This window comes from Colius striatus, chromosome 2 (assembly GCF_028858725.1).
Source record: "Colius striatus isolate bColStr4 chromosome 2, bColStr4.1.hap1, whole genome shotgun sequence".
NCBI classification, from domain to species: Eukaryota; Metazoa; Chordata; class Aves; order Coliiformes; family Coliidae; genus Colius; species Colius striatus.
In genome coordinates, this window is record NC_084760.1 from 26,611,384 (window position 1) to 26,623,831 (window position 12,448).

Here is a 12,448-nt window from a genome sequence, read left to right on the forward strand (position 1 = left end):
ATATAAGAGAAACTACCGGAGAAGCTGAACTGCCTAACTCTTACAGAATTGGTTAAAAAAAAGTCTTTGTATACCTAATAAGGATAAACATTGAGGACCAGAAATAAAATACTTCCTAAGAAAAACTGCAATGTGTAAAGGAATCTTTAAAACTAGATATAAAGGTAACTTCTTCTGCCATACCTGTGAAAAAATATCTGTGTTTAGTAAAAGTAAAGAACTCCAACTCTGAGATGGTTTGAAGGAAATTCAGGAGCATTTATTGTAGAAAGAGACCATAAATTATAATCATGTCGAGCTTTAAATGGTTTGAAATTTTTCCCTCGTGAAAAATAAATCCATACAGCAAGACAGAAGTGAAACGCAAACTGGAATATTTTTTAGATGGCAACTTGCTCAAAAATTAAACTTGATTATAGTTTGACTATCAACTACTACTTATTTAAGAAATAAGTTCAGGGGAAATTTAAAGTCATTGAATGCATTTCAATTTTGTGTTAGAATAGTCTTGATAAAGATTTTCATTCTAATAAAATCTGAAAAGTTAAAATATATTTTTCAGTGTGAATATATTAATGTTTCAACACTTTCTTCTAGGTAAAATTAGTTGTTACTTATGGCAACATAATTGGCTGGAAAGATGCCAGTTCTTCCTCCTATTCTTCCTTCCCACCAATCAAACTGGGAATCTGTTTTTGTTGTGACTATGATTTTGTCTCCAGCTTTGAAAGTCAAGTCACCTGGCTGTTGTCCTTCAAATGAATAAAGTGCTGTCACTTCTACCGGATTACTCCAAGAGTTATCTGAAGTGAAAGAAATGAAATAAAAAGGAAATTAGTAAAGTGCACGTGCAGTAAATCCTTAAATACAATATTATTAAATTATATCAGAAAACAGTGACAAATACATCAAAATAATTTGAGTATATAAACCAGTGACAAACTCCTCCATTTCCACTATATTCTTAGGTATTCTACACAAAATAAGTATCAGCAAAATAAGTATCAGTATTTTTTCTATATGCCTTATATGGTCACACAGAGATAGTGAGAACAAAAGCAGGGTGTTAAAAGATAGTATGAGTGCTTCCTGAACGACTGATGACCAGAACTCATCTCGGGTTTTAGTTTTGGTATGTGTTCTCTGAGAGTTTCCTCATAAAAACTGTAAAATTTCAAGGAGGGATTTGATTTTTTAATCAATATTCAGGATGATAAAATACAAACTATCCACAGCACCTCCCTTCTCTCCCTTCCACAGGGTTTGCAGTGTCTAGGATTATGGTGTATCTCCCAGGTTAAAAAACACACACAAAACGTGCCTGTGGAAAGAACTGGTTATGGTTTGATGTACTAGAAGTGACTTGGCTTGCACAGTGGTGTTTTAAACTACATATACAAATGGATTATATTATATTTCCATCAGTCTCTTACATAACTCTTTCAGTCCTTAGGTGGGGCTGGGATCATGCCATACATTTTGATTTAAAGTCATCTAAATACCACTGGATACACTTATCCACTCCCTGTTCCCATCTACACTATTTTTAGCCAGTATCTCAATGTTTATTACTATTGACCTTTTAATCTAAGTGTTATCTTCAGCTTGATAATAATTCTGCTTGCTCTCAATTCATGTAAGTGAACTCTATCAGATAGTTGTGTTCCTTTAAAGTTGACTCAGAAAACAGTTAAATCTATTGTGTGAATGCATCTGTAAGTGAAAAAATGGAGGTGCAATGGAAGACTAGTTAAGAGGAAATAATGAAGATGCTTACACAGTCAGGTGGTCAGATTTCAGGATGTATTGCTCATATGGACATGATGGCTGCACAAATGCTCAGGTATGCAAGATTAAAGGCTTTTTGCCTTAGCTACACCTGCTTGCTGCCAAAATTGTGTTGCAAAAGGGGAGGCTCTTCTTAGTCTACACATTGCAAGTACAGAGCTGGAAAGGACGGTGAGAGAAGTACTGATATAGGACAGAGAAGAATAACGGACTACAAACATACGCAGAAACCACAGAGACTTTTTTCTTCCCGACATCCATCTATATATATATATATATATATGTATATATATATATATTAATTCCAGAGGTCAGTTCTTTCACTTCCTGATCTGTATTGTAGCAGTAACCATCGAAGATTAATACCAAATTATTTGGCCATGTGCTGGAAGAGTGCTGGTTGTAGAGATGTTAAATGCTGTCTTCCTTGATTACAATCTCTCTCTCCTGATATCTGTATTTATGATCTAAATTCACACAACACTATTTCTTTTGACGTGAAAATAAGACAAGAATACCCATACTTATCGGATCCTTACCTCTAGTTTCTCCTACCAAAGACAGGTAGCAGTACAGCTTTTCTAAATGTCCCTTACAGACTGAGTATTCAGCAACTACGTGCCCTTGCTCCAAGAATTCAAGCATTTTATGCAGTCAGGATAATATGATGTGCTTCCATGCAAAGTGTGGTTTGAAGTCAGATATTTTGATTGGGGAAATCAGAGCAAAACCTCACAAAAGTTAAAGATGCTTTGACTTTTTAACTCATAGTTTCCATTGAAGAACAGTGGTTCAGGACTCTTCAGGCGCTAAGGCATGGAATCAGTTACGACCCCTGTGCCACATTCCACAGTATGCATGGGGAATAATGCATTTTATAAGTTATGATGAAGGCTATAAATTTTTATACTTTGAGTTCTTAATCATATGTGTTCCCATCATCTAAATGTTCAAAGGTATAATTACTCAAGAAATTAAAGTTACTATGTATATATAGTCGCCCAAACTATGTTAATATACTTGGAAAAAATAGGTAATTGACAGCACAAAAGCAGAGACTCAAATTGCTAAAAGTGACAGTGAGAGCTTCTTTTCATTACATTCAATGGAAGAACTGTCACCACCACTTTAATGTGCTGGACTCAGCAATAGCAGCAAGTAACAGTTACCTCCATCATGGCTGAACTTGCATTAAGAGTAAGGCTATAATTGCTTTTAGACAAACTATTGAGTATATCGAAATTGTCTTAGTAACAGTAGGAAGAAAAACAAGGGGAAACTACACACAAATTAAAGCATGAAAAGGTGGAATAAAAAAACCACACGAGACATTCAAGCGTAGGGGTGCATTCAGTGCACCACAATCATGCCTCCAATTATTATTTGCTCTGTCATATGAACAAGACTGTTCCAATATTCCCCTTCCCACTTTTTGCCTCTGTATCTTTCCAAACACACACAAAACTTAAAGTACTATTATTATGAAAGCTGATTACGAAGAGTTGTGTCTTTTTCCTATTTGCTACCTAGTTATTTAAAAGCATTTTCCAGTTTTATTTGTCAGCTATTTCATAATAAGTCCACCTTCGTTCCTTTTAGCAGCTCTTTCGTGTACTATAGTTTCATTTTATTTCCCACAAAGATTCTAATCTCTATGCTTCTGTATTGTTGTGGCATAAACCAGATAAAACACATATTTATTGCCTCCAGATTGCAGTATCCCGTGACTCACATTTATATTGATCATCCTAACAAATAGATATCTTGAATGAATGCAGTTATAAAATCTATCACATATATTATAAAAGGGAGCTATTTCACCTTCTTGCTTGCTGATTTCAGTTTCACATGAAAGGCTTTTAAATAAAATTGTTATATTCAACACGAAGATTGCCGTGTGCATATACTGAAATCACTTTTGCAGCTCACACAAGATGGTGCTACAGTGCTACACACAGCATATGATGCTCAAATAATTGAGATTTATGAGTATGCACACTGGAATAAAAATAAATTACATTGTGGAAAATCCTTAATTAAAGGTACCTGAATACATGCAGCACACTTCTACAAACACATTGGTCAAAATAAAAATACAGAAATTTTGGCTAAAGACCGATTAGTGCAGGAGCCAGCATAAATATTCAATGCTCTAGCATACAGGGCTATGGCGTATGTTTGACAACAAACTGCTCTGACCACAATATCCTTTCATTATAGTATATAAAGATGCATAAAATTTACTTGAACTTTTTTGCTAAGGACTACTGCTATGGATTAAGGACCCGATGAGGTATAAACAGGAGCGGATTTATGGCCTTGTAGGTGCACAGCAGAACCAGTCCCAGAGTGAATGAAAGAGTGATAAAACTATCTTTAATTGCAGCACATTTACCTTGGAATGGAAACATTCTCTAGAAAACTGCTGTAGAACAGATACATTTACTACATTCCTATCAATAAGATGAAGAGTGCCAGAGCCTGTCTTTGACTTTGAGGCCAACTGGCATAGGCTGGCCACATACATACCAGGAAACACCATTTAGAGAGGAGAGACATGTTCAAACTACCTACTGGTTTCAATTCTAGAGTAACTCTTAAAGCTTATTTTAGCTTATTTCAGAAATAGTGTGACCAGCAGGACCAGGGAAGTGATTGTCCCCTTGTGCTCATCTCTGGTGTGGCTGCACCTTGAGTGCTGTGTTCAGTTTTGGGCCCCTCACTAGAAGAAGGACATTGAGCTGCTGGAGCATGTCCCGAGACAGGCAACAAAGCTGGTGAACATTGCTTCTACTGCAACATATCATATGAAAATGTGGTTATCTAGGTAGATATATTTTTCTTAGAAATTCAATAGTCCATCTTACTCTTTTTTTCTGCGACCTTTAAAATACATGGGTATAGTTTTTGTTATTTAAAAATCAATATGAATGAACAACACATTCAACACACTGACTTCTACTTTCTCTGTATTCTATAGAAAGACGTGACTGGAATGATGAGTCTCTAGCATCAGAGATGACAGAAGTTGTACAGTACTAGCATAAAAGCTCCACCAAAAAGTGCCAGTTTACAGAATCTAGTTGCTTAAATGGAGACCTAGAAAACTGAGTAAACCCTGTTTGTGCAGCAGAAGTAAGAGAAAACCAACATACAGACCAAATGATGGAAAACTACTAATGAATCTAGGCAGATGCAAACAGCTATCTTTATAAAAACACATATATCAAGTATCAAAAAAAGGTTTACTACCACCAGTGCAGTGTTCAGAGGCATTGAAAACCTCAGGTATTGCTCATAGGTTTAGGACACGAGCTTTAACTACCAGTGAACAGACAGAAATCTTAGTTCTTTACCCATATTGGACACTGGGCTTTTGTTTGGAAAGGATTAGTATTGAATTTATAATTAGAGTTCAGGAAAGAATCCAAAGTAGGCTGAAGAATTAGGTTAATTACTAGGTCCTCCAAATCTCTGAGTGAAAAATGATAGTTGGTGCCAGCAATGATGAAGAGTTTATAGAGATATTAATGGCAACCCTTAGCAAATAATCTGGACAATACCACTTGCTAAGATACAATTTTGAGTGTAAATATCATGTTTGTATAAATAGATTGATTAACCTAAACTGCCTGAAGGATGTTTGCCTCAAATTGTCATATTAAAAAGGAAGGCACCAAGCCCCAAGTGGCCATGTTAAAGAGGAAGAAAATCATTAGCTCACCATGCCAGGGCAGTAAAGGCAGCGAACAGTATCCTGGGCTGCATTAGGCAAAGTACTACCAGCAGGTCAAGATCCTTCCCCTTGACTCAGCACTGTAGAGGACACATTTGGAGTGCTGGGTCCAGTTCTGAGTTCCTCATTGTAAGAGAGACATGGACATGCTGGAGAGTGTCAGCAAAGGGTGAAGGGACTGGAGCATCTCTCATATGAGGAAAGCTGAGAGAGCTGGGACTGTTCAGCCTGGAGAAGAAAAGGGTCAGGGGGAACTTGTCAATGTCTACAAATACTCGAAGGGAGAGTGGAAAGAGGACAGAGCCAGGCTCTTTCCAGCATCACCTCTGTCTAGGTCAGACAGAGCAGCCTCTGTGTCAGACACTGTGATTAGCCTCTGCCCAGCTGGAGGAGTGCCAGCATGGGATACACCTACCAGGGACTCGCATCTCTATGTGTCTGTGTCCTTGTGCTGGGTCTTTCTTGTCAACATATTTATCAGTGGATTGTAGGGAGCTTGCAAAAGCACACATAGAGCTCCAAGTACCCACATCTGTGACAATATGTTTGTGCAAGTAGAACCTGCACTGTCAGAATAGACTGCGTGTGCTCATAACCCATTCTACCTGTGAGAGCAGATGTGCACCACTGTAAAAAGCTTTGCAGATGTAACAATTGATATACATGTATGCCTGCAAATGCAATGGAAACTTTGAAGGTTGCAGGTGGAAATGGAGAAAAACCGTAAGACGTAAAGAAATAAAGCTACAAAAGTACATAACTGCATGTTTATTAACTATGTGAGCACATAAAACAACAACAAAAAAATTTACAACTAATTTTTCCACACAGTTTAGAAAGTAATTAAAAAGATGAACTCTGCAAAAGCCCCAGTATTGTTATTGAAATAGGAAACATACAGCTTGAAATGGATGTGACTACCAGTTTGAGTACTTCCTCACACTTAAAAACCTCTTGTGTGTATTATGCAATTCCTTTATTAAAAATGACTGGTTCACTTACTTGCTAGACTACAAAGAATATTTCCTCAGTGATGTTATAAAATATTGAAACAACACTGTCTCAAAATATCTACCTTACAATCACATGCAATAATAAAAACATGACAGATACAGTATCTTATTCCATGAGACTTTTGGAAAATTGTCATTTTGGAGATTAGGACCTGATTAGGTCTAGTTCACTTGACAGACTTTGTAATGTTTTATGGATGTAGAAGTTTAATGTTTTGGTGGTAATTGAATTCCAAGATTTTATTATTAGTAAGTAGTTTCTAAAAGGTTTTGTTTAGGTAATGGGGACTTTGGCTCAAACCTGGGGCTCAGACCCACAAAGGTGATGTTGAGTTCATGTTTGCAGCTAGACTGCACAAAAGTGGGATTACTGAATTACTTAGGTTACAATGTCATGATAAGCAGAAACAAAATACCTTATAATATTAAATTTCATTTACTGGACAATGCCCATGCTCAGGCTTTATCACTCACTATGCCTGGCAATAGGACTAAAGCAGCAACATCTTTGGAAAGTGACAACTGTTCTGTGTTTAAAGACTTAAGACAAAAGTGAAGTAAGGGATCACAGAGAAAGGATGACAGGAAGTGCCACATGAGTGTGTTAGAGAAAAAGAGGGCAGTAAACTAAAAGATGTCACAGTTTTTATTCTCACAAGATGAAACGTCAGTGGGAGCTGAGGAAAAGGAAGTAAAGCAGAAGCACACTGTAGTACGTTACACACTGGGACTCTCTGATGAAATCAACTTTTCAGGTCCAGTATGGAAACAAAATATTACATGTGCTAATACTTACTTTAAAAAAGTCTCCGTGCAATTCTAATTCAGAAAGGAAAACAGTAGCCCAACTATACCCTAAATATTAGAAGTCATGAAAATAATTTCAGTTCTTGAATTACAGCAGTATACAGATCAGTTATTTTTTCAATCTAATGTGCTTCACAATCACAGAATGGTAGGGCTTGGAAGGGACCTCTAGAGATCATCTAGTCCAACCCCCATGCTCAAGCAGGTTCACCTAGATCAGGTCACTTGGGAACACATCCAAGTGGGTTTTGAAAATCTCCAGAGAAGGAGAGTCCACGTCACCCTTGAGCAGCTTCATTTTCTGTATTCTTAGATCACACCTCTCAGCCTCTAATCTAAGAAGAAAGGGTTTTATCTCAGCTTCTAGAGCAGAACAGACTTGTAAACTTAATATTAGTTGCTTCTGGACAAATTACAAAGCAATGTTTGTTCAATCTTATAAGTGAAATCTCAAACGTCCTATCCATATTCAACTACTAATTTCCTTAATGGTATTTTTTATTTTGCTTTTTTAAATGCGGACTCACCTCAAAAAACCTAAGGATTCATGAAACAACAACCTCAGATCTCACTGAACAGATGTTTGAGGAGGCCTAAATAGGCACAGTAGATTTGACATTTTATATCTACAGGTACTAATCTGCTATAATCAGATGTAGCCATAAATCTTTCTGTACAGATACTTGAAGCATGTCATATGCCACCAATGATACAATTAATCTCCAATAATGCTCATCTGAGCAAAGGTCAGGAGACATGATATTCAGCAAATAATTCTCAGAACAAATAATCTCTTGCCTTAGCTGTTGTTTTGACACTAACTAGGGCTTGTTCTGGATAAGTAAACAAAACCACCTGTCTTTCTCTACTATCTGAAATAAAGCTTCTTAAGATTCTCAAGGTATCTAAATTCATGTGGAAAAGAGCTCCTTCTTCATAACTAAGGAAACGAGGATGGACTTCTAGCAGTAACTGAGCTTCACTGACCATGCAGCAAGGCAGTACCCTTTAAATGACCACACAAATACCTATTTGTGATATCAGTTAGACAAATCTGCTCTGAAGAGACAGAGGAATCACCAGTTCCTTTGCTCTATTCTACAATTGCTTACAGGCAAAGGAGTGTCCTATATCCAGGAGACCTGATGTCTGTTTTTTTACAGAAGATGTAGATTTAAGGCAATTTCAGAATGTTGAAAGTACCTTGGATATTATCAGGAAAGATTTGCATCATCCCAGGAACTGTGCTGCTCAATACCTCTCAGGACTATATGTACACCCCAGTCCTGGAAAGGAGTGCAAACCCAAATATTAAGCCTTCTTCCACTTCTGTGGGAACTGTCTCCACAAACTATTTTCTGAATTAATTGCAGGAATAAATATCATGTATTACTTCAACTCGGTACTCTGTTGTTTCGACAAGAAATGGTGGCTGGAAAAATTATTCCGTGTTTCATACTTGTTGTTAGAGACAGTACGAAGCAAAGTTAGCCACAGGTTTTCTGTTCAAGGTAGAGTATTCTCAATTTTGCTCCAGAGCATCAACAGATAAGAAACTGATCATTAGCAGCAAATCTGCACACATGGAATGGAGATACTATGCACGCTTTTATAACAGACTCAGAAATCCCAGAAAAAGGCTCAAGTATTTTTGACCTCTTCAACATAAGCTGGAAATGAACCATTTCAAAGCAGCTTCCATGTCACCAACTTGTGTCACTACTGAACAGTGTCATGTCTAGCAAACAAAACCAGTGGTTTCACTGGTGGTTGGAACAGCCCTAACTATACTTAAAGTTACTGTGCAAATTATACTCATTCAGTATGAAACACATTTCACTGTTTTTGAGTTTCTGGCCTACTAGGGAACATGCTGGCTCATCATCTTCATCTGCTGATGGAATACTTTCTATCTTTGTTTCAGCACACTCAGCTTCTGCATTAAAGAAGTGCCTTTTTTGTCAAGCATCTGTGAATGCATTTGATATTTAGGATATAAAAAACCCACCTCCTGCTTGCAAGAGTCAATTCCGTAACAGTACTTTTGCTGATTACTTCTTGGATTTTTCTGCCTTCTCAAAAAACATTCAAATTTTCATTCAAGCTGAAATGGTAAAATATACTACCAATGTCAAGGGCTTTATTATGTTCAAGACTACATTAATGGAAATAATGCTCGTACTGAAATCATACTGCGAAAGCTGAGATGCAATGCTATGCATAACCTTCATATTCTGAAAAGTACAGTACAGTAACGAGAACTTAGAACTACTTTATTCAGGTCAAACTGATGATTTAAGAATGATGTGTGGTTCTTTTTTATGTTGACAAGCTTCTCCATGTTTCCTCTACACATACTGAGTTAACCTCCCAACCTGAGTACAATGTCTCTGCATTTTGCTTCTCAAATCTTTGTACTGTCAGATTCAAAAGTTTTGCTAATGTGTATACTGGCACATGTGATAGTTCACCTCATATAAGTCTTAGTTTTTATCCTAGTCTGAGAAACAACCTACAGCCTCAAACAAACAAAAAGAGTAAAAAAAAAAAGTAATAAGCTCAACTTTAATCTATAGAGTGTCTGCCAATTTCTTAAGGTAACATCTTGAGAAATACTGTGTGCTGGTTAGAAAAAAAGTGGTTAAAACAATAAAATCATGAGACAAAGAGGTATATCATAAGGAAACATACAAAATAATATTATTGCACAAGGCCTTATTTATAGTGCTGCTGGAAATCATCATCACATCTTTAAAACTGGGTGACGAACAGGATGACCAAGAATAAAAACCCTGTTTTCAAGAGGCAACGAAAGTGAGCTTCACAGAACAAAACACAAATGAAAGAGGTTACCACTACCAGAATAAGTCAGAAAAGTATTTTAGCTAAAGAACAGGAAAGCATGAAACAAAACTGATTTAATCTTGCCAGGAATAAATTTTGATGAAAAGCAGAAAGAAGTTTCAAGTCATTAAAAAAAGAAATATTTAGAGACTGTTTTTTGTAAAAAAAACTAGTGAGTATCCTCTGAGTAGTTTAATATGAAGGGGTATCTATCTTATATCACATAACAACTTCAGTAAGAGTTAGAAACAGCAGACTCATGAACTAGAGCCTAAACTGATCTGTGCAAACTCTACAACATCCACCCTCATGAGGATGAAGCACTTTGGACTGCCATCATCACCGAGTCTGTGGTAATGTTACACTTCCCAGGCTAGCACGGCCAATGTTTGCTGAACACTCATTACATTAGCCTGGCCAAAAAGTAGAGTTATGATAAAGTTCATGAAATGAAACAGCAAACAGTTCTGCAATTCTCAGTTAAAACGTAAGAATGGCTTTGACAGTATACTTCATACTTCTATGAACATGATGCAATGCTGTGTGTGCTTGTAGGTCAAGAGAAATATTGGATGTATAGATGCTCCTTGAAAAGAAGAAGCTTACATGAATTACATCTGTGAAAAATTATCCTCTCATTCTTGTATGAGGAAATTCTGCCTTGCAGATGGGATTTGGACACTAACTCAAATTTGTCCAATGTGCAACAAACATTACTTCTAAACTTTCTCTGCTGCCTTATACCCAGAGCTGTACCACTAACTTCAAATTCTTCCTCATCCTTCTGTAGTAGCTGACAAATGGTAGAACTGATGGAAGAATTAAGGAATAGTTTGAATCTTATGGCAGGGACCAATATATGACATTGTGCACCGGAGCAAGTTTTTCTCTTCTATTTTTCCTTAGAGTTTTCTATTTTCTTATTTTTTATCTTCTTTTGACATCATCTTTGCTAAACTGCAAAGGATCTGCTAAGAATACAAACATGCATTGCTGAGAAGAAAGGAGGAAGAGGAGTGTAAGTCTCACAATGTATGAAAAAATTAATAATATCTCACTTCTTTTCCACGAGAGTAAGAACCACTTGCAGTTGAGCTTCTTAAAGAGACAAAAAGGAAAAAAGCATGTGAAGAATGCCTAATATGGTATTTAAACTAAGGAGTAACAGAAACCCAGTGTAATACAACCAGAGAAGCCTCAATGAAATCCTTACTAGACTTCCCCATGAACAAATAAGAAGTTTCTTTAAACTCTTTTTGTAAAAGTGAAAAGGGCTATTACAGCATTTCTAGAACAGTTGTTTGTCATGCCAATTTAGTTTTTATTAGTATCTGCCTTTGATTCATTTTTGCGAGGCCTCCCTTTTCTTACTCAGGAACTGACAGCTTTTCCACAAAACGTGAATGACCTTCTTGGTTCAATGAGCAATATCCAGCCATTTGATCTGCACAATGTAGAGCTGAACTAGCAGAGCCAAGGCAGACACAGGACCCCAGGCCCATCTATGACAGAAAACACATCACTTTTTGGGGAATCATCAAACTTAATTTCAATGGTCACAAAAAACGCATTTGAAGTGCTTGTTCCATCAGGGAAAAACTAATGAATTCCCAAAGAAAAGAAAGCATTATCTGAGTCTTCCCTTAGCACTCAGTATGAAGTACGTTCAGTATCCTTCAAGGAGCAGATATACAGCATTTCTTCCCATCCCCTTCCTGCCTCTCACCAAAGATACAGGGAGTGTTGGGGACTATGTGGAAGACAGAGTGTTCTCAAACACAGAGTTTTCAGAGATAGTGAATTTTCCTGTCCCTGATATCAAGACAGATCTGTAAAGTATCACCCTACTGTTATTGCAAAACAATCTCTGATACTCTAGATCAGTGTTAGCTTTTACTTCAAGACAATCAAGCAGAGGGCATTTTGCCTCAGTCTGGATGGAAATAATGTGTATCTATCAGTTCCTTGAGGTAATTTGAAGTTCTGTTTGGATTCTATTGGTATGAATGAAGCACAAGCTCCCACATGCTCCCAAAGGCTTTTGTAGATAAACAGACATGAAAGCAGTTTAAACTTGCCTTTGTCCTACTACTTGAACAATACAAAAAGAAAACACTATCTAACGTAGCACACGGGTTTGAAATAACTTTTTAAGCACATATTTCATAAATCTGCTTAAAGATTAAGCTGTGTGCTTTATGAGAGTCTCAGACAAAAGATTTTAACCTACAGCATTTAATATCTGTACATTCACGTGAAC

General features: G+C 36.8%; 1 protein-coding gene across 2 annotated transcripts in view; it reads right to left on the bottom strand.

Annotated features, from left to right (window-relative positions):
- Nucleotides 1-237: 237 nt before the first annotated feature.
- Nucleotides 238-12,448, bottom strand: part of SH3YL1 (SH3 and SYLF domain containing 1) — a 43,903-nt gene continuing 31,692 nt past the window's right edge. For both annotated transcript variants that reach the window (XM_061989993.1, XM_061989992.1), the window contains exon 10: nt 238-803. In XM_061989993.1, the coding sequence (XP_061845977.1) occupies nt 604-803 (200 nt within the window). In that variant the 3' untranslated portion in view covers nt 238-603. The remainder of the gene's footprint in view (nt 804-12,448) is intronic.